The sequence below is a fragment of the Dipodomys spectabilis genome, unplaced genomic scaffold (genome assembly GCF_019054845.1).
Source record: "Dipodomys spectabilis isolate Male_0828 unplaced genomic scaffold, ASM1905484v1 ptg000127l, whole genome shotgun sequence".
NCBI classification, from domain to species: domain Eukaryota; kingdom Metazoa; phylum Chordata; class Mammalia; order Rodentia; family Heteromyidae; genus Dipodomys; species Dipodomys spectabilis.
In genome coordinates, this window is record NW_024870804.1 from 2470654 (window position 1) to 2498419 (window position 27766).

At 46.8% G+C, this 27766-nt stretch overlaps 1 protein-coding gene and 1 non-coding gene across 2 annotated transcripts in view; one reads left to right on the plus strand and one right to left on the minus strand.

The window, feature by feature from the left end:
• The window catches only part of Eef2k (eukaryotic elongation factor 2 kinase), a 66568-nt gene that overhangs the window by 37359 nt on the left and 1443 nt on the right, over positions 1-27766 (plus strand). Inside the window, exons 7-17 of the mRNA XM_042689839.1 lie at positions 4502-4651; positions 5259-5391; positions 5662-5789; positions 7356-7554; positions 9754-9821; positions 11527-11604; positions 12540-12602; positions 14215-14349; positions 14513-14701; positions 22498-22622; positions 25230-25408. Of these exons, the coding sequence (XP_042545773.1) occupies positions 4502-4651; positions 5259-5391; positions 5662-5789; positions 7356-7554; positions 9754-9821; positions 11527-11604; positions 12540-12602; positions 14215-14349; positions 14513-14701; positions 22498-22622; positions 25230-25408 (1447 nt within the window). The remainder of the gene's footprint in view (positions 1-4501; positions 4652-5258; positions 5392-5661; positions 5790-7355; positions 7555-9753; positions 9822-11526; positions 11605-12539; positions 12603-14214; positions 14350-14512; positions 14702-22497; positions 22623-25229; positions 25409-27766) is intronic.
• LOC122116200 lies at positions 25629-25735 on the minus strand. Its single transcript, XR_006148909.1, has one exon. It is a non-coding gene; the product is annotated as a U6 spliceosomal RNA (small nuclear RNA).

A 27766-nucleotide genomic window follows, 5' to 3' on the forward strand; every position in this document is an offset into this window, starting at 1 on the left:
AATTTTTATTGTGATTAAGTGATTATATAATTTCCCAAATTTCACAGTATTGTGGGATAGTGATGCTCAGTTAAAGTCACAAACACATTCTAACTTTCCTTTTTTCCTTATTTTTAATAAGCCTGATTGAATTATCTCTAATTATAAGAAGTAATGGCAGCCAGGAGCTGTTGATTCATTCACTCTTGTAATTCTCACTATTCACAAGGCTAAGATTGGAGGATCTCAGATTGAAGCCAGCCCAGGGAAGAAAGGCTATGAGACTCTTACCTCTAATAAACTACAAAAATAAAAAAATACAAAAGCCAGAAGTAGAGCAGGTAGTTAAACAAAAAGAAGTTCAGGGACAGTGTCCGGGTCTTTAGTTCAAGCCCCAGGACTGGTACCCAAAAAAAGAAAAGAAGAAAGAAAAGCATCAATTTCCATTAAAACACATTAATAAGATTTTTAATTCTCCATGTCATTACTAACTAAGAGCCAGTTAGGCATAACTTCAAAACATTTTCATGGGGCTGGGAAGGTGGCTCAGTGGTAGAGTGTTTGCTTTGCATCCATGAGGCCCTAGGTTTGATTCCTCAGTACCACATAAGCAGAAAAAGCGGGAAGTGGCTCTGTGGCTCAAGTGGTAGAGCGCTAGCCTTGAACAGTGCCCAGGCCCAGAGTTCGGGCCCCATGACGGACACACACACACACACACACAAATTCACATGAAAGAAACTCCTAGGGTGCAAGTGGCTCACACCTATAATTTTCGTTACTCAAGAGACTAAGATCTGAGGCTCACAGTTTGAAGTCAGCACAGGCAGGAAAACTCAGAGATATTTTTTTTTCTTGTTGGTCATGGGGCTTGGATGCTGTCCCTGCCCTCTTCAGCTCAAGGCGAGTGCTCTACTGCTTGAGCCACAGCGCCACTTCCAGTTTTCTAGTGGTTTATTGAAGATAAGAGTCTCATGGAGTTTCCTGCCTGGGCTGGCTTTGAACCACGATCCTCAGATCTCAGCCTCCTGAGTATCTAAGATTACTGCTGTGAGCCACTGGTGCCCGACAAGTCTGAAAGATTCTTATCTCTAGTTGACCACAAAAAGCCATAAGTGGAGCTATGGCTCAAGTGGTAAAGTGATAGCCTTGAGCAAAAGCTCAGAGACAGCATCCAGACCCTGAATCAGCACCAAACAAATAAAAAATTAAACATGGGCTGGGAATGTGGCTTAGTGGTAGAGTGTTTGCCTTGCTTGTACAAAGCCCTGGGTTCCATTCCTTAGTATCACGTAAACAGAAACAAGCTGGAAGTATTTCTGTGGCTCAAGTAGAATGCTAGCCTTGAGTAAAAGAAGCTCAGGGATAGTACCCAAGCTTGAGTTCAGGCCCCAGAACTGGCCAAAAAAACCAAAAAACAAGATTACTTGGCTGGGAAGGTGGCTCAGTGGTAGAGCGCCTGCCTTGCATGTCTGAGGCCCTGTGTTCGATTCCTCAGCACCACATAAGCAAAAAGAAAAAAGCCGGAAGTGGCGCTGTGGCTCAAGTGGTAGAGCGCTAGCCTTGAGCTGAAGAGCTAAGGGACAGTACCCAGGCCCAGAGTTCAGGCCCCACGACCGGACCCAAAAAAATTAAAAAAAAAAAAAAGATTACTTGAGCTAAAGGTAAATTCAGGAAATATGATAAAGCAGAATGTGAAGGAGAAAGAAGAAAAGTGTGAAGCTCAGGTATAAAAGACTCAAAAGCTGCGCACCAGTGGCTCATGCCTGTAATCCCGGCTACTCAGGAGGCTGAGATCTGAGGATCACGGTTCAAAGCCATTCTAGACAGGAAAGTCTATGAGACTCTTCTCTCCAATTAACCACCAGAAAACCAGAAGTGGCACTGTGGCTCAAAGTACTAGAGCACTCCCCTTGAGCTGAATAGCTCAGGGACAGCACTCAATCCCCACAACTGACAAAAAGGACTGAAAATGGGATAAACCTTACTAGAAAGCTCAAGGCTTTGATTGCTGAGCAGACAGGATGCTGGACTGACCCTGCTTAAAGGCACAGAAGCCTGGTAGGTTTGGGAAGGTCCCAGATGGGTTTCGTCAGGCCCCTCCACAGTATCCGGAGTGAGGGCGGTGTCCATGGCATCAGCCTCTCAGAGGGTTCACCATGTGCCACAGTGAAGCCTGTGTGTCATGGCCAGTTGCCAGTGCCTCCAGTCTGAGAATGAATACAAAGCACACAGGGAGACCTACGCTGGAGGAAGGGCTGGGCACCATTTAGTGATGGCTTTGTGCCTAGATTCTGTTATTTGGGCCCATTCCATCTCTTCACAGGAATGCTGTAATCCAGCATCCCTTCCATCTGGGAGCCCTGGGCTCCCAGAAAAAAAAATAAAAAGAAAAAAATCAAATCTTGATTGAATACGTTCAATTTTTCCACTAAAAAAAAAAAAAAAGCCAAGCAAGGGTGTAAGGCCCTGAGTTCAAGTCCCAGTATCAGCACAAAACAAAAAACAAAAGATAATTTAGTTGTCTCATGCACCTGAAAAATAGATCCAACTATAGGCATCTTGGCCAAACTGAAGTTTTTTAAATAAACATTTCTTATCTCTGGCCTGGGTGTTCTTTGATGTTGATGTTATAGACAGGCATCTTCTTCACCTATAATGACATTTGCCTGGCAAGCTGCAGGCTCATTTTCTGTCTTCTCTTCCTAGGTAGAATAACACCTTTTTCCCAGAAGTTCCAATGAAAGTCTCAGAACTAGATTTTATTGGCTTCCATTAGGGCAGATGTCTGAGCCAATCACAAAGTCCAGAGGGCAGGACTTGCTGATTGGTCTCTGCATTGAGCTATTATGCCCCCTCTTGAGGCTAGGATTAGGAGGTGGGGTATTCCACCCCTAGACCACATGGACTAGGTATCACCCTAGCAAAAAGCAAGAGAGGGGTATGTTGGCTCCCTGAGAATCATGGAGCTCTGTGAGGTTCAGTGACTTTCCCAGCTAGGCAGGGGTGGAGCCAAGGCTCAAATCCAGAGTTCCTCATCCTCTGGCAGGTTGGTTATTTCACTTAAGTCCCTAGAGTCTTTCATGACTCTGCCAGGCAGAATTTACTGTTGCTTGCAGATATCTGAAGTAACATTTTATTGTAGCTCATGCCTATAACTACCCACTCAGGAGGCTGAGATCTAAGGATCACTGTTCAAAGCCAGCCCAAGCAGGAGAATCTTTGAGACTCTTCAGTGATCCACCAAAAAGCTGGCAATGGGCTGGGAATGTGGCTTAGTGGCAGAGTGCTTGCCTAGCATGCATGAATCCCTGAGTTCGATTCTTTAGTACCACATAAACAGAAAAGCCGGAAGTGGTGCTGCAGCTCAAGTGGTTGAGTCCTAGCGTTGAGCAAAAAAGATGCTCAGGGACAGTGTCCAGGTCCTGAGTTCAAGTCCCAGGACTGGCAAAAAAAGCTGTCAGTGGAGTTTTGGCTCAAGTGGCAGAGCACCAGCCTTGTACAAAAGTGCTCAGGGACAGTATCCAGGCCCTGAGTTCAAGCCCATGACTGACAAAAAAAAAAGTCAGGAAAGAATATCAAAGTTCATAATTACCCACTGCAGGGAGAGCTTCATTATCTACAGGTTGAGATGAGTAAAACTGTCTACTTAGAATGACATCCCAAACTTTAACAGACTACTTCATGAATCAGCACATTTAATTTTTGGGCTAAGGCTCAGACCCTTTTTCTGTAGGTGGGGAAACTGAGGCACAGAGAGGCATAATAAACTGCCCAAATTCACAGTATTAGTGTAAGTTATAGGCTTAGTGGCTAGCAAACAGTATATACTGAGACAAGTGGTTTATTTCTCACTCATGGTAGGCCAGTGCCTTGTGCCCTTGAGGTCATTGTGTAGCCTGGTCTCTTCTACCATGTTGCTCTGAACCCTCTGAGGTTGTTGTGGACCATGAAGGGAGTTCTGGCTCCTAAGCAGAGACTGCTTGGCAGGACAGGCTGCAGATATGGCATTGATGCTGCTTGCTTCCCATTGGCCAGTGTGGTCATGTGACCACACCTAGCTACAAGGGAGGCTAAACAATGTGATTCATTTTATGCTGCTGTGTATCCTGTTAAAACTCAAGGCCCAGGGTTTTTGTTTTTGGGGTTTTTTGGGTCCGGTTGTGGGGCCTGAACTCTAGGCTTGGGCGCTGTCCCTCAGCTCTTCAGCTCAAGGCTAGTGCTCTACCACTTGAGCCACAGCACCACTTCCGGCTTTTTTCTTTTTGCTTATGTGGTACTGAGGAATTGAACCCAGGGCCTTGAGCATGCAAGGCAAATGCTCTACCACTGAGCCACCTTCCAGCCCCCTGGGGCTCAGGGTTTTTAAAAGGTGACAGGGAGGAGAGAGTGAATTTAAGGGATAGTCAGCAGTTCCTGCCACAGCCACAGAAAGCTAGTTAAGGATAGAGCCAGGATCTGAGCCCAGACAGGGTGACATGGGCCCTGCCCCTCCATTTAACCTTGCTCCCTACCCTTTCACCAGGTGGACATCATGCAGATGTGCATTGTGGAGCTGAAGGAAAGGCCAGGCCAACCCCTTTTCCACCTAGAGCACTACATCGAGGGCAAGTACATCAAATACAATTCCAACTCAGGCTTTGTCCGTGATGACAACATCCGTCTGACACCACAGGTGAGGAACTGGGCTTGCTCTGCCCACCCTAGCTTTGTGAGGTGAAGCCTGGCTAGCTTCACCACTGCAGAGGAGGAGGATGCCTATGGAATGGGGTCTCACATCTCCTGAGAACCCTTGAGCCCCTTGGAGCATTGAGGAGATCTTAGGTCTCAGTGGACTCAAGATGGTCACGTGCCTGCATCCCCAAGGTCCCTGCAAAATTGGACAGATCTCCAGTCTGTCTTTTCTTCTTGTGGAGAAAGCACCCCAACATAGACAGCTCTGGAGTGTTTTAATCTCCAGCAGTGGCTGGCCTGAGTCTGCATAGCCCATAGCTTGATCTCTCTCTCTCTCTCTCTCTCTCTCTCTCTCTCTCTCTCTGTCTCTCTCATTCTCATTCTCTCCATGCTAGTTCTGGGTCTTGAACTCAGGACCTGGGTATCATCCCTTAGCTTTTTTGCTCAAGCCTGGCACTCTATCACTTGAACCACAGCTCTACTTATGGCATTTTTGTTGTTAATTGGAGATAAGAGTCTCCTGAGAAGCTAGGATTAAAGGCGTGAGCCATTAATATCTGGCTTACCTGGTCTCTTACAGCCACCTCTTTCTTCCTAACCTACCACAGGCCTTCAGCCACTTCACATTTGAACGTTCTGGCCATCAGCTGATTGTTGTGGACATCCAGGGTGTGGGTGACCTCTACACTGACCCCCAGATCCACACTGAGATGGGCACTGACTTCGGAGACGGCAACCTTGGTAAGTGGGGGAAGCCAGCGGTTTGCATGGGCACCATGCTCTTCCCCCTCCCTCGCCTAAAACCTACAAGATCTTTGTACACTTAAGGAAGCATGCTGAGACAGCACATGGGCCTTCCCAAATCCACCCATGTGGGATCCTGCAAAGTCTGACCCCTCTGTTCCAACTCCGTATGATTTTCACCACCTGCGGTCATGAGTCTACCACATAGCTCCAGGCCCTCCATCACTGTATCCGACAGCAGTCCTAACACTCCTGCTCTGTCCACAGGTGTCCGAGGGATGGCTCTTTTCTTCAGCTCTCATGCCTGCAACCGGATTTGTAAGAGCATGGGTCTTACTCCTTTTGACCTCTCACCACAGGAACAGGATGCAGTAAATCAGAACACCAAGCTGCTGGTGGGTACCCTGTGTTGCCCACTTGAACTGGATGGCCCTTTCTTTTTTGTTTTTTGGTTTTTTTTTGTCAGTCATGGGGCTTGAACTCAGGGCCTGGACACTGTCCCTGAGCTGTTTTTGATCAAGGCCAGCACTCTCCCACCTGAACAACAGTTCCACTTCCAAATTTCTGGTGGTTACTTGGAGACAAGAGTCTCACAAACTTTTCTGCCTGGGCTGGCTTCAAACAGCGATTCTCAGATCTCAGCCTCTTGAGTAGTTAAAATTACAAGTGGGAGCCACCAGATGGCTGGCCCTTTTGCCATCTACGTAGTAAACCCCACTTCCCTGTGGGATGTGGCAGCTCAGTAGCACTTAACTAATTACAGGGCTTAGCTGGGTGCCAGTGACTCTTGCCTGTAATTCTAACTCTCAGGAGGTTGAGATCTAAGGATCCCCCAACCAGTGGAGTGCTGCTTGAATTGAACCTATTCATGACTAGAATGAGGAAAACCGGCAAGTAGAAAATTGAGAGGAGAGTTGGGTGCGGTGGCTCACCCTGATAATCCTTAACTGCACAGGAGGCTGAGATCTGAGGATCATAGTTCATCGCTAACCTGGGCAGAAAAGTCTATGAAATTCTTATCTCCAATTAACTACCAAAAGCCAGAGGTGGAAGTATGGCTCAAGTAGTAGAGCATCAGCCTTGAGCAGAAGCAGCCAAGGGAGAGTGGGAGGTCCTGAGTCTAAGCCCCAGGACTAGTATACACACAAAAATTAATAAGTAAATAAAGAAAAGCAGGAGGAGTTGTGTGATATGTGTTTGTATGGTATGTTGACAAATGAGTGGACTAGATATAGTCCTAGCCCTCTATGTACACTGTGAGAAGGATGGGACCATTCTCCCACACCACAGATTTGGGACAATATTGGCAAGACCATCTTGGGACCCTGGTTATGTTTTGGCACTTTAGGAAGTGGTGGACGCAGGCACATAACATCTTCCATTGATTTTTTTTTTTTCTTTTTTTGTGCCAGTACTAGGGCTTAAACTCAGGATCTGAGTTTTATTTGCTCAAGGCTAATGCTGCTGGGTGCTGGTGGCTCAGGCCTGTAATCCTAGCTGCTTAGGAGGCAGAGATCTGAAGATACGGTTCAAAGCCAGCCTGGGCAGGAAAGTCTGTGAGCCTTCCAATTAACCACCAGAAAACCAGCAGTGGTGCTGTGGCTCAAGTTGGTAGAGTGCTCACCTTGAGCTGAAGAGCTCAAGGACAGCGCTCTACCACTTGAGCCACCACTTGAGTCACCGCTCCATTTGTAGCTTTTTGGTAGTTAATTGGAAATAAACAGTCTCAGACTTTCCTGCTTAGGCTGGCTTCAAACTGGGATCGTTACATCTCAGCCTCATGGTTACAAAGGATTGCAGGCATCCAGGCAACTTTTTTATTATTATTTATTTAATTTTAAGATTTTCTTTTGGGCTAGTGCAAGCCTCTTGTGTGAAAGGGCTTCAGGGCAGAGGGAACACTAGATGGAGCACCCCAGAGAGAGCCTGTGTGACCTGAATATTCTTGTTAATGTCCCCAGCAATCAGCCAAAACCATCTTGCGAGGTACAGAGGAAAAGTGTGGAAGCCCCCGAGTAAGGACCCTCTCTAGCAGCCGGCCCGCCCTGCTCCCTCGCCTTTCAGAGAACTCTGGGGATGACAACATGAGTGACGTGACCTTCGACTCTCTCCCCTCCTCCCCTTCTTCTGCCACACCAAGTCAGAAACTGGATCACCTCCGTGAGTGATGGTTTGGCCACTGGACACTGGGATTGGAGGGGACAGGCATCAGGTAGAACAGAGCTAAGCTGTCTTTCCAGTTTAGGAAATCATAATATGCTAGCCAAGAAGTTTTACACTCTAGCTGGTTTGTTACAGATGAGTTCTTTGAATGAACTGTTAAAATGCAGGTCATCCAAATACCATAAAAATATCCTCCATTATAGAAATTAGATAACATTTTTCAGTCTCATGAAACTAGCAAAACCTTTATAGCAAACTTAGACAAAAAGAAAATTTTGTCCCAATCTCACTTTTTGTATACGCAGTGTAAAAATTCAGAATAAAGTATTCACAATAAATATTAATAGGAAGGCATAGTTGAATGTGAAGATTGTTGAACATAGCTAGGTGCCAGTGGCTCACGCCTATAATCCTAGTTACTAAGGAGACTGAGATCTGAGGATTGCAGTTCCAACCCAGCTGAGGCAGGAAAAGTCCATGAGACTTTCATCTTTTATTAACTAGCAGAAAGCTGGAAGTGGAGCTATGGCTTCAGAAAAAAAAAAAAATCTCCAGGATAGCACACAGGCCCTGAGTTCAAGCCCCAGGATTGGCACAACTATCAACACAAAACAAAGATTGCTTGACATAAAGAGAAGGCTAGGCTGAGACTGACTCAGGAATTGTTGGTTATTTATTCAGCTGGGAGAGGCTGTGAGAGACCAGACTCAGCGCACAGAGGGAGATTTTAACATCAAACTGTTAAAGTAGCCTTTTAATTAGATGTCTCCCCCAGGAGACCTTTGCACTAGCTCAGAGTTGCATGTCAACAGACTTTTTCCTGAAAGGTCAGAGAATAAATGTCTTAAGTTATAAGCCATGTGGTGTCTATGTTAGCAGTTTGAAAGCAACTAGACAATATTTGAATGAATAATCATGGCTGTGTTCCAAGAAAAGTTCTGTTTACAGATACTGAAATTTAGGTTTTGTATAGCATTCAGATATCAAAATATTTTTCTTTTGATTTTTTTCAACTATTTGCTAATGGAAAAACAATTCTTTACACACACACACACACACACACACACACACACACGCGAGCTTTGAACGCAGGGCCTCATGGTCTCTCAGCTTTCTTGCTCACAGCTGGACTTCTACCATTTGAGCCTTACCTGTAGTAGCTCTCTTGGTTAATTGGAGATGGGGGTCTTATGGACTTTTCTGCCTGGGCTGGCTTCGAATCTCAATCCTCTACATCTCAGCTTCCTGAGGAGCTAAGGTTGTAGGTATGAGACACTGGGGCCCAGCTTATAATTTTTTTTTAATAAGCTTGTCCGCGCGCGTGTGTGTGTGTGTGTGTGTGTGTATGTGTGTGTATGTGAAGGGCTTGGACCTCAGGCTATGGATAAAAGGGATGACATTGATCAAGATGCACTGTACACATAACCTGATTTATGGAATTAAAGCCTCTTTGTACAACTACTTAATAATTAAAAAAATAAATTAAAAAATGAAAAGGAAAGCCAGGCACCAGTGGCTTATGCCTGTCTGTAATAGTTACTCAGGAGGCTGAGAGCTGAGGATTGCAGTTCAAAGCCTACCTAGGCAAGAAAATACATGTAATCACCAACTACAAGTACAAGTAACCACCAGAAAGCCAGAAGTGGAGCTATGATTGAAGTGGTAGAGTGTTAGCCTTTGAGCACGGGAGCTCAGAAATAGTACCCAGGCCCTAAGTTCAAGCCCTGGAACTGGCACGAAAAAAAAAAAAAAAGACTGAGGGTAGAATGCCTCCCTGTGTGCAAGGACCTGAGTTCAAATCCCAGACAGGAAGGAGAGGAAAGAAAAAGAGGGAGGAACAGCCAAGTGCTGGTGGCTCACACCTGTAATCCTAGCCACTCAGGAGGCTGAGATCTGAGGATCATGGTTTGAAGCCAGTCCGAGCAGAAAGTCTGTGAGATTCTTATCTCCAGTTAACCACCCCAAACCAGAAATGGACTTGTGTTTCAAAGTGGTAGAGCAGTAGCCTTGAGCACAAAAGCTCAGGGACAGCACCTGAGTTCGAGCCCCATTATTGACATCCCCCATCCCCATCCTCACCCCCAAAAAAGGAAGGGAAATAAAATTTTGAAGGAGGTGTTGTCTGTTGTAGGTCATGGGTTGCTCTTTTGAATGTTTGAGCCATGGAGTCAATGCATTATCTCTCTCCCTGCTCAGACTGGCCAGTGTTTGGTGACCTTGATAACATGGTGCACAGAGATCCTGACCATTTGGACAACCACCGGGTGAGTAGAAGGGCCTGGGGGCTCCAGTCTCCCACAGGGTAACTCCGAATGGCAACCAGCTTAGGTCTGCTCTGGGCACTGCCAGGAGGATGTGGAGGGGGCAGGGAGAGGCGGGTGAATCTCAGCCAGCTGTTTAAGCAGATGTTCCTGCTGAGAAAAGCTGAGTCTGTTGCAGTTCCCAGACATGGTTAGGGAAGGAGGATTCCAAATCAGCCACGGGATGACCTTCTAGTCAGTGCCAGGCTGGGTCTGGGTTAGGTTTTGTTATACATATGGATGGTTGACTGCTGTGGTCCTAATGCTGAGCATGCAGAGCACAGGGGCCATGAGGCTCTGGCCACGGCTGGATGAAGAATGCTTTCTGAGCTTCAGTGGACCCAGAGAGAAACTAACGGCATCAGGTTTGCTTTTACCCAAACATGTATGTACAGTCAAATGAAAAATGTAAAGCTGGGCACCAATGACTCATGCTTGTAATCCTAACTATTCCGGAGGCTGAGATCTGAGGGTTGTGGTTCAATGGCAGCCTGCTCAGAAACGTCCATGAGACTCTTACCTCTCATTAACCAGCAAAAAGCCAGAAGTGGAGGTGTAGCTCAAGTAGTAGAGTGACAGGCTTGAGTGAAAAATCAACGGAAAAATCAGATGCCTGTGGCTTACAACCCTAGCTGCTCAGGAGGCTGAGATCTGAGAATCACAGTTAGAAGTCAGCCTGGGCAGGAAAGTCATGAGATTCTCACCTCCAAATAACCATCAAAAAGCTGGAAAGGCTGGGAAGGTGGCTCAGTGGTAGAACGCTTGCCTTGCATGCTTGAGGCCCTGGGTTCGATTCCTCAGCACCACATAAGCATAAAAGAAAAAAGACCGGAAGTGGCGCTGTGACTCAAATGGTAGAGCGTTAGCCTTGAGCTGAAGAGCTGAGAGACAGCGCCCAGGCCCAGAGTTCAGGCCCCACGACTGGACCCAAAAAAAAACAAAACAAAACAAAAAGCTGGAAGTGGAACTGTGGCTTAAATAGTATAGTGCTAGCCTTGAGCAGAAAAGCTCAAAGATAGCATGCAGGCCCTAAGTTCAAACCCCAGGACTGGAATACCCTTCAAAGGCCTGGACCAGTGACCTTTCCCTAACTAGACCTAACACCTGTAAAGTAATCCATCTATGGATTGATTCATCCACTGATAAACCTAGTGTTGTCATAACTCAGTCACTTCTCTCTAGCACCAATCACTGAGGACCAAGACTTCCATCCATCTGAGGGGGGACATTTCATTCCCAAACCATATCATGTCACAGAAAGTGGCTAACAACCAGGATCTGTCCCAGGCAGTGTGGTTCCAGCAACCAGGCCCTGCCTGTTACTTCCTACTTCTTCCTGATCTCCCAACTAACCAGGGATGAAAGCACAAGAATGTTAAGTGAGGTGATGGGGACAAAGGAGAAAAAGCAAATGAGGGCTGGGAATGTGGCTCAGTGGTAGAGCGCTTGCCTAGCATGCATGAAGCCCAATTCCTCAGTACCACATAAACAGAAAAAACCAGAACTTGGGCTGTGGCTCAAGTGGTAGAGTGCTAGCCTTGAGCAAAAAAAGCTCGGGGACAGACAGTGCCCAGGCCCTGAGTTCAAGCCCCAGGAGAGGCAAAAAGAAATAAAAATGATTCGATGCCCAGAGGACCACTAAGACCCTAAAATCATCTTCTCTCCCCAGGACTCTGAGAACAGCGGGGACAGTGGATACCCCAGTGAGAAACGGGGTGAGCTAGATGATCTGGACCCCCGAGAACATGTAAGTATCCTCCAAGCAATAACAATGAGACCTCTGTATCCTCATTTATCCCCTAGTAGAATAAAATACTAGAGGAGGATTGTGAGTGGATCCTTAGAGCATAACAAATAGAATTAAATATCAAACAGGCTGGGCACTGGTGTCTCACACCTGTAATCCTAGCTACTCAGGATGCTGAGAGCTGAAGACCACAGTTTTAAGCCATCCTGGTCAGGATAGTCTATGAGACTCTCTCTAGTTAACTACAAAACAAAACAAAAAAAGCTGGAATGGAGCTGTGGCTCAAGTGACAGTGTGCTAGCCTTGAGCTTAAAAGCTCAGAGATAGCAGCCAGACCCTGAGTTCAAGCTCAAGAACTGGCACAAAAAAAGAAAACACAATTCAAACAAGATCATTTGATCTCAGGGTAAATTCAAGGAATATGGTAAAGCAGAATCATGTGAATGAGAAAGGGGAAAAGTGTGAAGCTTAGGTGTAAGACTGAAAATGGGATAAACCCAACCAGAAAGTTCAAGGCTTTGATTGCTGAGCAGAGAGGATGCTGGGTAACAGGCTGGATTGGGGCTGGACTGACTGCTTAAAGGGAGTGAAGCCTGGTAGATCTGGGAAGGCCCCAGGTGGGTTTCCTCAGGCCCCCACACAGTATCCTGTGGGCGGCGTCCATGGCATCAGCCTCTCAGACATTTCACCATGTGCCACAGTGAAGCCTGTGTGTCACAGCCAGTTGCCAGTGCCTCCAGTCTGAGAATGAATACAAAGCACACAGGGAGACCTGTGCTGGAGGAAGGGCTAGGCACCATTTACTGGTGGCTTTGTGCCTAGATCCTGTTCCTGGGGCCCATTCCTTCCATCTGGGAGCTCTGGGCTGGCTCCCAGAAGTTGGTTCTTGGGGCAAAATTTGCCCTTTGCTTCTGTCAATCTTCACTTCCTTGCAGGGCCACTCAAATGGCAACCGGAGGTTGGAATCTGATGAAGACAGCCTGGGCAGTTCAGGACGGGTAATACGCCCTTAGGAGCCTCTTGCAGACTCTGTTGCTCTTTTTCTTCCTGCGGCCATTCCTCCTGCCACCTGCCCTGCTCATGTCCATTATGCAAAGGCACAAATTCCTTGAGGCCCTGTTCTGGGTAGGACACTGGGGATTAGAAGGAAGATTTAATACTTGGTCCTGGAGGGAAATTGTATGAAAATGTACATTTTCCTATTGAAGTATTTTGCTTCCTTTTTGTTAATCTTGAGAAAACGGTTTTTCTGAAGTTTCTGCTTTGGCCAGATGGCTTGGCCCTTTTTAATTACATTTTGGTTACATACAATCTTTTCCTGAGCAATTTAATTAAGACATTCTGTTAGAGGGTCCTTGAGTTTTAGTTACATCCTGTAAATTAAGGGACATTCTTTTGCACACTGTGAACCTGACCTCAGCCAATGGGAGCAGAGGGGCGGGGCCTGCTGGGTTAGGGATGGAAAGGGAGCAACCTGTCTGCTCTGTGTGCTTGCTTGCCAATTTTGGTTGATGGTGCACCCTTCTGCAGAGGTAACCTGTGCCTTGCTGAGTTCCTTTTGAGTTAATGTTCTTATTCCTATGTGACACCCCAACATCCTGAGCTTTAATGAAATGACACTGACAGCTATAACTGATGTGTTAAGTTACTTTCTTTGTTGTTTTTTTTGCTGGTCATGGAACTTGAACTCAGCCTGGGCACTGCACCTAAAATGTTTCACTTAAGGTTGGCGTTCTACCTCCAGTTCTGGATTTTTTGGGTGGCTAATTAGAGGCAAGAGTCTTACAGACTTTGCTTTCTGAGATGGCTTTGAACTGTGATCTTTTGATCTCAGCCTTTTGTTGTTGTTGTTGTTGTTGTTGGTTGTGGAGCTTGAACTCTGAGCCTGGGAGCTGTCCCTCAGCTCTACAGCTCAAGGCCAGCACTCTACCACCTGAGCCACAACGCTGCTTCCAGTTTTCTGGTGGTTTATTGAAGATAAGTGTCTCACAGACTTTCCTGTCTGGGCTGGCTTTGAACCTCGATCCTCAGATCTCAGTCTCCTGAGTAGCTAGAGTTACAGGTTTGAGCCACTGGTGCCTGGCTCCCAGCCTCTTAAGTAGTTAAGTCTGAGTCACTAGTTCCCAACTAAATTTTTTTAATGTTAGTATTGGGGCTTAGATTCAGGGCCTTGTGTGAAAAAGCCCCAGTACTGGAACGGAGAGAAAGAGAGAGCACAAGAAAGCTTGATATCATAAGGGCTTGTTCTATTTATTTATTTATTTATTTATTTATTTTGGTCGATTGTGGGGCTTGAACTCTGGGCCTGGGCGCTGCCGCTCAACTCTTCAGCTCAAAGCTAGCACTCTACCACTTGAGCCACAGCACCTCTTTGGTTTTCTGGTGGTTTATGGAGTCTCACAGCCTTTTCTGACCGGCCTGGCTTTGAACCGTGATCCTCAGATCTCAGCCTCCTGAGTAGCTAGGATGACAGCCATGAGCCACCACGCCCAGCTGGGCTCGTTCTCTTCTTGCTTGCATGTTATAGGAGCTGCTGACAGCTGTGACTGCACCTCTGGCCCCAGCCCCTCCCTCTCTGTTTGTAAACTCTGCCCACTGGTCTTCCCCCAGGTCTGTGTGGAGACATGGAACCTCCTCAATCCCTCCCGCTGCCACCTGCCTAGGCCTTCAGCCGTGGCCCTGGAAATACAACGCCTTAACACTCTGGAACTTGACAAGAAAATTGGAAAGTCTGTTTTGGGGAAGGTACCAATGATGCCTTGTTTTGTAACCTCCTTGATACTAAGCCAGAGCCCCAGCCTCATGTCTGTTCTTGGATAATTGCTTCCTCCTGCAGGCTGACTAGGTGGCCCTTGGGTGCGGCTTTGGCCTCCAGATGGCCAGGCCAACACCACAGTCTGTGTGGCAGGTCCATCTGGCCATGGTGCGCTACCACGAGGGCGGGCGTTTCTGTGAAAAGGACGAGGAGTGGGACCAAGAGTCAGCAGTCTTCCATCTGGAGCACGCAGCCGACCTGGGCGAGCTGGAGGCCATCGTGGCCCTGGGACTCATGCACTTGCAGCTGCCCCACCACGTTCTGGCAGATGTGTCTCTGAAGGTGAGGGTGGCATCATCTCCTCGGTACTCAAAATTAGTTGAAGTGTGCAGAATTGCTCTTTGTTTTGGGGCAGTGAGAGGGGACAGTCACACATTCAAGCAATAAATGACAGCGTGTGAGGAAAGAGACAGAACACTGTAGGAAACATGAGGAAGGGTGTTGTCTGGGGTCCTTTTTTTCTTTTGTGCCAATACCGGGGCTTGAACCCAAGACCTTGGCTCTGTCTCTGAGCTTTTTCCGCTCAAGACTGGAGCTCTACCACTGGAACCATAGCTCCACTGCCATATTTGTGCTCCATATCTCCATAATTGGAGATAAGAATCTCACATAGCTAGGAGTGGTGGCTCACGCCTGTAATCTTAGCTCCTCAGGAGGCTGAGATCTGAGGATCGCAGTTCAAAACCAACCTGGAAAGGAAAGCCTGTGAGACTCTAATCTCCAGTAAACCACCAGAAACTGAAAGTGGCATTGTGGCTCAAATGGTAGAGTGCTCACCTTAAGCTGAAGAACTGAGGGTCAGTGCCCAGGCCCAGAGTTCAAGCCCCATGAACAAAAAAAAAAAAAAAAAAGAATCTCACAGACTTTACTGCCCCGGTTGCCTTCAAGCCATTATCCTCAGCTGAGTAGCCAGGGTTACAGGTGTGAGCCACCACCAGCACCTGGTCCTCTCTGGGACCTTGAGGGTAGATACAAGTTTCCACGTCATTGCCTCCACCATAGTCTTATTGTTACCATATTCAGGGCACCAGGTCTAGGGCTAGAAACATTTTAGTCTCATGAGAAAAATAATTTAGGAATGAGCAAAAAGAGTCTTAAGCAGGAACAGATGTATTAATGCAAAGCAGTGTACTGACACAGTGAAGCCATTATCTGCCCTTCCTTCTTCCCTCCTTCCCTCCCTCCATTCCTTTTCTCCTTCCTTCTTTCCTTCTTTTTTTCTTTTTTCTTGGTAGTACTAGAATTTAGACTCAAGGCCTTGTACTTGGCTCAGTTGGCATTCTCTTTCTTGAGCCATGCCTCCAGTTCTACATTTCGCTGGCTATTTTAGCAATGCAGTCTCACAGATTTCTGCCCCAAATGACCATCCTTCAGATCTCAGACTCCTGAGTAACTACTAGGATTACAGGAGTGAGCCACTAGCGCCTGGCTGGGACTGTCATATTCAGGCTGCAAGGATCTGGGGTCAGAATAACCCTGCTGTATTGGCTGGGACTGTCATATGCAGGCTGCAAGGATCTGGGTCAGAATAACCCTGCTGTATGTCATAAGCCAATCCACTAAGGTCAGCAGGCCAGGCTGTGACTCCTTATCAGCACTGAAGGCACAGTTCTCAGCCCCGCCATTTCTTAACTCCTGTATCATTGGTAGCTAGAGCAGACCCTGTCACCTGGTAGCTGTCCGGTCACTCAGAGAAGACCAAAAGGCCCGATGGAATGGAGCCAAGGAGAGTGTTGGGGATGAGCCGTTCAGATAGAACAGCATGCACTCAAGCTCACAGGTGAGAAAAGATGACAGGGAGCCAGGCCAGGCACTGGTGGCTCATGCCTATAGTCCTAGCTACTTGGGCTGAGATCTGAGGATTGCAGTTTGAAGCTAGCCTGGATAGGAAAGTCTATGCGATTTTTCTCTCCAATAAACTGCTCAGGAAAAGCTGTGGCTGAAATGGTAGTACTCTAGCCTGGAGCAAAAGAAGCTCAGGGACAGAGCCCAAGCCCTCAATTCAAGCCCCAGAACCATCACCAAAAAGCTGGAAAAAAGAAAAGAGAGAGACTGGGAAGCATATTATTAGAACTAGAATACAGGGGTGAGACGGTGCAGGAACTGGGCTAAAGAGCCAGCCAGTATTAAATCTGCAGTAGCAGGATGAACCAGACTCTGATGGCTCACACCTATAATCCTAGCTACTTCAGAAGCTAAGATCTGAAGATCAGTGCTCAAAGCTAGCCTAGGCAGAAAAGTCTGAAATGCTTATCACCTGTTAACCACCAAAAAGCTGCAAGTGGAGCTGTGGCTCAAGTGATAGAGTGCTAACCCTTGAGTTAGGAAAGCTAAGCAACAATGTCCAAGCCCTGAACCCAAACCCCTATACCACACCAAAAAAGGAAAAAAGGTAGCAGGATGTAGTTGTGTTAGAAATCCTTGGGGATCTCCTTTTGCCTCCTAACACGGTTGCACGCAGAAGAGAAAGGCTGAGCGCACAGGAGTTGGTAAGACTTAGAAAATGCAATCTTTCCATAGGAGAGGTTGAAGTGACCTTTGGGGTACACATGGGCCAGGGCTGTGGCTGGACATGAGACTGGGCAGGGATGGCTCAACATGGGCAGAGCAGTAGTCCTCCTCAAGGACTGGCCATGGCCAATGATTGGGTGGATCTCAGGTGTGTGTGGGGGGTAACATTCTCAAGGCTCCATCTCCCATTCCTCCTCCTCTTTCTCGTCCTCTTCTTCTTCCTCCTTCTTTTTGTGATACTGGGGTTTGAACTCAAACTAGCAAGGTTTCTACCACTGAGTCATGCCTCCAGTTTCTTTTTTGCCCTGGTTGTTTTTGAGATGGGGTCTCCCTTCCTGCCCAGGTGTGCATCTAGACTTCAGTACTCCTATTCGTCACTTCCCAGCATAGCTAGGATGACAGAGGCACACCACTACAGCATTGCGAACTTTCCTGGCCAGAGCTGGCCCAGACCTGTGAACCTCTAGATCTCAGCCTCCTGTGCAGCTAGAATGACAGCTATTGGCTGAGAAGGGGATCTCATGCATCTCATGTATGCCCAAGCTGGTCTCAAACCTTGGTCCTCCCCATCAGCTTCCCAAGAAGCTTAGATTACAGACATACCTCTGGTGCTCAGCCTAAGTATTTTTTTATGTTTTTGAGTAGGTGATAAAGTTGAGTGATTTAAATGTGTGTGTGTGTGTGTGAGAGAGAGAGAGAGATAGAGAGAGAGAGAGAGAGAATATGAATGAGTACCGGGGCTTGAATTCAAGGCTTTGTTCTCTTGTTTGGCATTTTCATTCAAGACTCTCACTTTAGCCACACCTGTACATCTGGAATTTTGCTGGTTAATTGGGGTTAAGAGTCTCACAGACTCTTCTGCCTGGTCTGGCTTTGAACCATGGTCCTCAGATCTCAGCCTCCTGAGTAGCCAGGATCACAAGCATGAGCCACTGGTGCCTGGATTTCAGGACCATTTATTCCCCAGCAAAAGCAAACTTGGACTGAATTCTAGGGTTCTCTGGTTCCCATTCCCAGTTGATCAGCCAGTTTAAGGGCTGCTTTTGTGTTGATGCTTCTTGACATAGACAAAAGGAGCCTTTTGTCTGTCAGGGGCCATCAATTACAGATGGGCCATGTTTTTTCTTTAAGGCTATCCCACTCAGTTTGCTTGCTAAGTGAGAATAGATTGTGTGTCTTTGTTCCTATTTGATATTTACCCTGCAAGCTTCAGTACTATAATACAACCAATGTAAGAAGAGTCTCCCCAGGGGCCCTGAGTGAGATGTCCGGAGGAATTAATATCAGTGTGATTGTTGAAGAGTGCCCTGCTGTGCCTTTGGCTGTGGGCACATCCAAGTAGAATTGACGTTTTTTGAGATTGCCAGTTCACTTTCTACAATAAGAAGTGATTTTTCTGCCAATTTGTGTGTGTGTGTGTGTGTGTGTGTACGTGTACATGTACGTGTATGTGTGTACATGTATGTATGTGTGTGCCCGCCAGTCCTGGGGCTTGAACTCTGCCCCTGAGCTTTTTCACTCCATACTGACACTCTACCACTTGAACCATAACTCTACTTCCAGCTTTTTGATGGCTAGTTGGAGTTAAGAGTCTCACAAGCCAGGTGTCGGTGGCTCATACCTGTAATCCTAGCTGCTCAGGAGGCTGAGATTTGAGGATCGCCTGGGCAGGAAAGTCTGTGAGAGTTTTTTTTTTTTTTTCCTCCCAATTTTCTGGTGGTTAATTGGAGATAAGAGTCTTTGGTGGAGGAAGGGGAGGCTGGGAAGGTGGCTCAGTGGTAGAGCGCTTGCCTTGCATGCCTGAGTCCCTGGGTTTGATTCCTTAGCACCACATAAGCAAAATATAAAAAGCTGGAAGTGGCGCTGTGGCTCAAGCAGTAGAGCGCTAGCCTTGAGCTGAAGAGCTGAGGGACAGTGCCCAGGCCCAGAGTTCAGGCCCAATGAACGGCCCCGCCCCCCCCGCCCCCCCCCCCCAAAAAAAAAAACATTTTACAGGGAGTGGCGCCATGGTTCAAGTGGTAGAGTGCTCTCCTTGAGCTGAAGAGCTCAGGGACAGCTCCCAGGCCCAGAATTCAAGCCCCACAACTGACCGCCTCCCCACTCCCACCCCCTTACCCCCCCAAAAAAAGTCTATGAGACTTTATTGCCTGATCTCACCCTCCTAATTAGCTAGGATTACAGATGTGAGCCACCAATGCCTGGTCATCTTATATATAATTGTTCCTGGGCTTTGAGCTTGGCCTGGGCACTGTTACCGAGATTGTTTTTCTCAAGGCTTGTACTCTACCACTTGAGCCGGACCACCACATCTGGCTTTTTTTAAGTAGTTTATTGACGATAAGAGTCTCAAAGACTTCCCTGCCAGGGCTGGATTGAGCTGGCTTTGAACCCTGATCATCAGATCTTAGCTTCCTGAGTAGCTAGGATTACAGGTTTGAGCCACCAGCACCCAGCTTTTCTGCTTTTGTATTAAGTATTTAAGGAATGATTGTTTATTATTTACTTATATATTTTTGGTGCTGGTCCCAGGGCTTGAACTAAGGGCCTAGACACTATCCTTGAGCTTTTGTGCTCAAGGCTCCCACTCATAACACTTGAGCCACAGCTCCACTTTCAGCTTTTTGGTGGTTAAAGAGTCTCATGGACTTTCTTGCCCAGGCTGGTTTCAAATGTGATCCTCAGATCTCAGCCTCTTAAGTAGCTAGGATTATAGGTATGTGCCCTGTATGACTTGTTTTCTAGAGTAGTTTTTGAAACTTGGCTGCCAACATTGGAGGGTAAGAGAGTATGGGTCTCTATTCTCTGAGTTCTATCTTGTTCTCCATTGCTTAAAGCTAACTTTGGAACCCATGTTGATGCTTGAGAGAGATAAAGTTTTCAGCTGGGTACTAGAGGCTGACACCTGTAACCCTAGCTACTCTGGAGATCTGAGGATCGAGGTTTGAAGCTAGCCCAGGCAGGAGAGTCTGTGAGCTTCTTATGTCCAATTCACTAACAAAAAACAGGAAATGGAGCTGTGGCTCAAAGTGGTAGAATGCTAGCCATGAGCAAAACAGCTCAGGGACAGTACCCAGGCCCTGAGTTAAAGAAAAGAATGAAGTTTCCACTGTGTCTAAAAAATAAAATAAAAACTAGTCACTCGTGGCTCACATGTATAACCTAGCTACTGGGCAGACTGAAATAGGGAGGATCATGATCCAAGGCCAGCCAGGGCATACACTGGAAAGTCCTTCTGAACTAATAGCTGGGCATGGTGGCATAAACCTGTCATTTTTCTACATGGTAGTGTGAAATCAGGAGGATTGCAGTTCTAGTCCAGCTCGGGCAAAAAACAGCCACAAAACTATTTTAACAGAAGCTGGGTGATGTGGGATATTACAATGGGAAGCCTAAAGTAGGCTCATCACAGCCCAGGCGCAAACCTAGGGGAAAAGGTGAGACCTTATCTCAAAAATAACCAGTGCAGAAAAGGGCTGAAGGTATGGTTTAGTGCTAGAGCACCTGCCTAGAAAGTGAGAGATCCTGAGTACAAATCCTAGTACTGCCGGGCACTGGTGGCTCACGCCTGTAATCCTAGCTACTCAGGAGGCTGAGATCTGAGGATCGCGGTTCAAAGCCAGCCTGGGCAGGAGAGACCGTGAGACTCCTATCTCCAATAAACCACCAGAAAACCGGAAGTGGCGCTGTAGCTCAAGTGGTAGAGCGCTCGCCTTGAGCTGAAGAGCTGAGGGACAGCGCCCAGGCCCAGAGTTCAAGCCCCACGGCCGACAAAAAAAAAAAAAATCCTAGTACTATGAAACAGTTGTATAGAACCAGGCACCAATGGCTCATGCCTAGCATCCTCAGGAGGCTGAGATTTGAGAATCATGGTTCTAAGTCAGCCTGGGCAGGAAAGTCCATGAAACTCCTTATCTCCAATTATCCACCAAAAGTCAAAAGTGGAGGTGTGGCTCAAGTGGTAGAGTGCCAGCCATGAGGGAAAAAGATAATGAACGGTACCCAGGTCCTGGATAGGCACCAAAAAATAAAAGAAGTTGGGTAACTTCTCAAAATGCAAAACCTAGAGCTACATTGACCCTGTAAGTTCACTCTAGTAGCACCTTACTCAAGAATAAAAATCCTTACAATATCTATCCCATGAATGTTCATAGCAGCACTATTCAAATAGCAAGGCTCACACAACTCACATCGTTAATCCTAGCTATTCAGAAGGCTAAGACCTGAGGAGGAAATTTGAAGCCCACTCAAGTAGACAAAACTATGAGACGCTTATCTCTAATTAACTAGCAAAAAACTAGAACTGGAGGTGTGGTTCACATGGTAGAACACCAGTAATGAGCAAAAAAGCAGAGAGTACTGAGGCTAGCTAGCAGGTGCGGATGGCTCACGTCTGTAATCCTAGCTACTCCGGCAGCTGATAATCATGGTTCAAAGCCAAACCAGACAGCAAAGTGGTGATATATGCTTACCTTCAATAAACTACTCAGAAAAAGCCATAAGTGGAGCTGTGGCTCAAGTGGTAGAGTGCTGGCCTTGAGCAAAAGAAGTTTGGATAGCACCCAGGCCCTGAGTTCAAGCTCAGGACCGGCACACAACAACAACAACAAAAAGATACTGAAACCTTGAGTTCAAGCCCTAGTACCAGCACCAAAAGGAAAAATATATAGCCAAAATATGGGAACAATCCAGTTCCCTCCCAGTGTATGAATAGAAAAACACAGTGGCTCAAGTGGTAGAATACCAGCCTTGAGTGAAAAAGATAAGCAAGAGTGAAAGGCCCAGAGTTCAAACCTCAGTATTGGCACGGGGGGGGGGGGGGGGGGGGGGGGAGGGAGGTAAATATAAAAAGACATATATGATTCTAGATATTTACTGATTTTTTTTTTTTTTTTTTTTTGTCAGTTGTGGGTCTTAAATTCAGGGCCCTGGGCACTATATCCCTGAGCTTTTTTGCTCAAGGCTAGTGGAGCTACGGCTTCACTTCGTTTGTAGGTGGTTTATTGGAGATGAGTCTCATGGACTTTTCTGCCCGGGTTGGCTTTGAACTACAATCCTCAGATCTCAACCTCCTGAGTAGCTAGGATTACAGGCGTGAGCCACTAGCATCTGGCCTTTTATTGATTTTTTTTTTTTTTTTTTTTTTGAGACAGGGTCTTGGCATGTAACCCAAACTAGCCTCCAACTCATGATTCTTCTGTCTCAGCCTCCGCAGTGCTGGGATTGCAAGTGTGTATCACCATGCTCAGTTGTATGACTCCATTTATATGGAAACCATGGAGACATAAAATAGACTAATTATTGCCTAGGGTTGGGCAGAAGGGTGAGAACCATCAAAGGGAGAGACAGTTAAAAAGGTATGGTATTTCTTCCTGGGTTGATGAAAATATTCTGCAACTGATTATGAGGATGGTTGCATAATTCCATCAATCGAAAAACCACTGGCATGAAATTCTCCAGTGGCTGCAAGCCCAGAGCTCTCAGAATAATTAAAGAAATCAGAAGATGATGGATGAATGAGATCTTCATATTCAAGCCTCATGCCCCTCCTCCTTTGTTTGTATTGACAGGAGACAGAAGAAAATAAAATAAAAGGATTTGATTACTTACTGAAGGCTGCTGAAGCTGGTGACAGACAGTCCATGATCATAGTGGCACGAGCTTTTGACACTGGCCAGAATCTCAGCCCAGACAGGTACTGAGGCTGTCGCTCAGCTGGGGCCTCTGGGAACGGGGCTGCAGGTGGCTTCTTCACCTTTAAGTCAGGTCAGACCTGGGCCCAATACTTACCCACTGACCACGGGCCCATAATTCTCCCAGCACTTGGCACATAAAGCAGATGGCAGCCATTGTAGCCAGCATGAGAAAAAACCTGATGCCCCAGGTTCAGAATGATTTGTGTCTATTGTCATAGGAGTAGGGGCAGTTTTAATAAATAGACTCTTCCTATTTTTGGTTTTCACTCTGTGTGTGTGCATGTACCTGTACTAGGTGTGAACTCAGAGCCTGGGGACTGTTCTGAGCTTTTTTACTCAAGGCTGCCTCTCTACCCCTTGGGCCACACGTCTACTTCCAACTTTTTGCTGGTTAATTGGAGATAAGAGTTTCATACATTTTACTGCCCCATCTGGCTTCAAACCATAACTCTTATATCTCAGCCTCCTGATAGGATTACAGGTGTGAGCTGTCAGTGCCCAGCTTTTAGCTTTTAGCTTTGTTTTTCACTTTTCAGAGGGCAGGATCCAGGCTGGGTTTTCCCTTGTGGCTTCGAGCCTCTGCAAGGCTCTGGTGTGCAGGCGCAATACTTGCCATTTGCCCTTCAGGCCGAGAAGCCCAGGCTGGATTTTACCATGTGCAGAGCCAACAGGGCTCAGCTTCATCTCAACTCTTCAGCATGGCCCAGAAGTAGAGGGACCCAGGGTAATTGTGGGAATGGAACTCACAATGGGCCCCATTGTTCACTCTCCAGGGGCTTGTGTTTAAACTTGGCTTCTCAGGAGACTGCATGACTTCTGGGAAGAGCGTGTGAGGAGGACATGTTTGTTTAAATAAAGGTTGGGAGCTGGTCCCCCCTCTTTACTGTCAAGAGTTCATCTTTCTTAATGGGTTCAAAGGGAATGTCAGGTCTGTGGTTCTGTCATATCTGCTTCTGGGTCAAAAACTAGGTAGATGACATAGCCTGCTGCATTTCCTGTCACACTCTTCCCCATTGGTTAAATAGCTACTGCCAATAGCCAACAGCAGGGCAGTTTGGACAGCACTTCTGTAATTGAGCAGATTTCACTGAGGGCAGACTTCAGATCTCTACCTCTTCGTCACCTGGCTTGTAGATATAGCGTAGGGCTCAGCTCAGTTTTGTTTGTTTGTTTTTGTTTTTGTTTTGGGTATACTACTAGAGCTTGAACTCGGCCTAGACACTGTCCCTTAGCTTTTGTGCTCAAGGCTAGTGGTCTACTATTTTGAGCTACAGCTCCACTTCTGGCTTTTTTTTTTTTTTTTTAGCAGTTAATTGGAGATAAGAGCCTAACAGGGACTTTGCTGCCCAGGCTAGCTTTGAATCATGATCCCTAGATCTCAGCCTCTTGAGTAATTAGGATTATAGGTGTAAGCCAATGAAGCCCAGGGTCAGTGGTTCTTTGAATTAATGAACCAGTGCATCTTAATGACTTAGATAAGGCAGATTTTTTTTGGGGGGGAGGGGGTCAGTCGTGGGACTTGAACTCCGGGCCTGGGCACTGTCCCTCAGCTCTTCAGCTCAAGGCTAGCACTCTACCACTTGAGCCACAGTGCCACTTCTGGCTTTTTTTTTTATTTATGTGGTGGTGAGGAATCGAACCCAGAGCCTCATGCATGTGAGGCAAGCAACTCTACCACTGAGCCACCTTCCCAGCCCCAAGGCAGATTTTTTTTTTAGCTTATTTTTTTGTGCCAGTACTGGGTCAGGAACTCAGGATATCACGCTTTATTTTTTTTAACTCATGGCTGGTGTTCTACCACTTGAGCCATGCTTCCAGTTCAAGCTTTTTTTGCTGATTAGTTGGAGATAAGAGTCTCTGGTCAAGGTGCTGGTGGCTCCTTTCAACTTAGCTACTTAGGAGTCTGAGATCTGAGGATTGTGGTTTTGAAGCCAGCCTGGGCAGAAGAGTCCATGAGATTCTTATCTCCAATTAAACAACAAAAAGCTGGAAGTGGAGCTGTGGCTTAAGTGGTAGAGTGCTGGCCTTGAGCACAAAAGCTTAGGGACAGTACCTAGGCCCTGAGTTCAAGCCCTAGGATGGGCACCAAATAAAATCTTCTTTAAGGCTCTGGAATTTGTCTGCCCAGGCTTTGAACTTCAGTTCTCAGATCTTAGCCTCCTGAGTAGCTAGGATTACAGGTGTGGCTTTATTTCAGGATCTCCTTACAGTCCCACAGAAATTTGTGTGTGTATATGCCAGCACTGGGACTTGAACTCAGAGCCTCATGCCCTTGCTTGGCCTTTTCACTTAAGGCTGGCATTCTGCCACTTGAGCCAAACTCCTACTTCCAGATTTTTACTATTTAATTAGAGATAGGAGTCTCTTGGACTCTTTTGCCCAAGCTGACTTCAAACAATGATCCTCAGATCTAAGCTGCTTGATTAGCTAGGATTACAGGCATGAGCCACCAGTGCCCAGCTACTTTTGTTAAAGACAGCTACTTGACTGCCCTCTTGGATGTGCTGGCTTAGGTACTATAGGTTGTGAAGAAGAGAGGGGATCTCCATCTTGCCACACTGCTAGATGATCCTCTTTACCTTCCCACCTCCGTTTCTCTTGACAAGGTGCCGAGACTGGCCCGAGGCTCTGCACTGGTACAGCACTGCCCTGGAGACGACAGACTGCGATGAGGGCGGGGAGTACGATGGGATGCAGCACGAGCCCCGGTACGCGCTGCTGGCCAGGGAGGCTGAGATGCTGAACTGCGGCGGCTTCCGGCTGGAGAAGGACATGCAGAGGTCAGGTAAGACAGGAGCACTGTATTCTCATCCCACTAGTCTCACAAGGACCAGGCTATCTCTTCACCCACAGGGGTCTTTATGGAACTAGATTGCACATGAATGTTTTATTGGTTGTGCCAGAACTGAGGTGTGAATTTAGGGCCTCATGCCCTGATTTTTTTTTTACACTGATTTTTTTTTCCCCCTCAAAACGTACTTACCTCTCTTCTCAGTATATCTTTGAAAAATACAGAACACTTCACAAATTTGCACGTTACCCTTGCCCAGGGACCATGTTAATCTTCTCTGTATCATTCCAGTTTTAGTATATGTGCTGCCGAAGTGAGCGCCTGATTGATTGATTGATTGATTTTTTTTCTTAAAGCTGGTACTATCCCACTTGAGCCATGCCTCCAGCTTAGCATTTTTGTGAGTTAACTGGAGATGGATTCTCTTGGACTTTTATGCTTAGGCTGGCTTCAAACCATGCAATCCTCAGATTTCAGCCTCCTGAATAGCTAAGATTATAGGAATGAGCCACTAGAGCCTTGCTGAACATATTTATTTATCTTGTTATTTTGTCTATTTATTGTTCTGGTCCTGGGGCTTGAACTCAGGGCCTAGTCACTGTCCCTGAGTTTTTGCTCAAGGCTAGTGTTCTACCACTTGAGCCACAGCTCCATTTTTGTCTTTTTTGAAAGTTAATTGGAGATAAGAGTCTCATGGACTTTCTTGCTCTGGCTAGTTTTGAACCACAGTCCTGGCTAGCCAACCAGATCTTAGCCTCTTGAGTAGCTAGGATTACAGTCATGCACCACTAATTTGAATATTTTATTTTAATGGTTATACACTCAGTGCTCTTCAGGTTCTGTAGCTGTGGATTTACCCAACCACACAGGAATAGGACGATACTAATTTGAAGAGATTTATTAAAGTTGTATAAAAAAGTAGCAAATAATAAATCAATTTTTTTTTTTTGGGTCCGGTCATGGGGCCTGAACTCTGGGCCTGGGCGCTGTCCCTCAGCTCTTCAGCTCAAGGCTAGCGCTCTACCACTTGAGTCACAGCGCCACTTCCAGCTTTTTTCTTTTTGCTTATATGGTGCTGAGGAATCGAACCCAGGGCCTCTGGCATGCAAGGCAAGCGCTCTACCACTGGGCCACCTTCCCAGCCCAATAAATCAATTTTTTTTTTTTTTTTTTTTTTTTTTTTTGGGTCCGGTCGTGGGGCCTGAACTCTGGGCCTGGGCGCTGTCCCTCAGCTCTTCAGCTCAAGGCTAGCGCTCTACCACTTGAGCCACATTGCCACTTCCGGCTTTTTTCTTTTTGCTTATGTGGTGCTGAGGAATCGAACCCAGGGCCTCAGGCATGCAAGGCAAGCGCTCTACCACTGAGCCATCTTCCCAGCCCAATAAATCAATTTTTTTAGTCAATTTTATTTTACTGTAAGGAGTAGAGGGTGACAGTTACACAAGTAAGGTAATGAGTACATTTCTTGTTGATTTAGCCCCTCCCTTGTTTTCTCCTACTTTCCCTCCCCCCCTTTTTTGCCCATCTTGGGGTTTGGACTCAGGGCCAGGGTGCCTTCTCTGAGCTTTTTTATGCTCCCCTTCTAGCTTTTTGGTGATTAACTGACAACAAGAGCCTCATGGGGGTTCAAGCCCCACAACTGACAACCTTCCTTCCCAAGCCGGGTTTAAACCTTGATCCTCAGTTCTCAGCCTCCTGAATAACAGTGCCCAGCATAAAGTGTGTGTGCGTGCGTGCGTGCGTGCGTGCGTGTGCCAGTGATGGGGCTTGAACTCTGGACCTGGGTACTGTTTCTTCCTTCCTTCCTTCCTTCCTTCCTTCCTTCCTTCCTTCCTTCCTTCCTTTCTTCCTTTCTTTTTTTTTTTTTTTTGGTCAGTCGTGGGGCTTGAACTCTGGGCTTGGGCGCTGTCCCTGAGCTCTTCAGCTCAAGGCTAGTGCTCTACTGCTTGAGCCACAGCGCCACTTCTGGTTTTCTAATGGTTTATTGAAAATAAGAGTCTCATGGACTTTCCTGCCCAGGCTGGCTTTGAACCGTCATCCTCAGATCTCAGCCTCCTGAGTAGCTAGGATTACAGGCGAGAGCTACCGGCGCCCGGCCCTGGGTACTGTTGCTTAGCTTTACTCAAGGCTAGTGCTCCACCATTTGCACCCCTGTCCACTTCTACCTTTCTGTTGGTTAATTGGAGGTAAAAGTCTCACAAACTGGGCTGGGAAGGTGGCTCAGTGGTAGAGCGTTTGCCTTGCATGCCTGAGGCCCTGGGTTCGATTCCTCAGCACCACATAAGCAAAAAGAAAAAAGCCAGAAGTGGCAGTGTGGCTCAAGTGGTAGAGCGCTAGCCTTGAGCTGAAGAG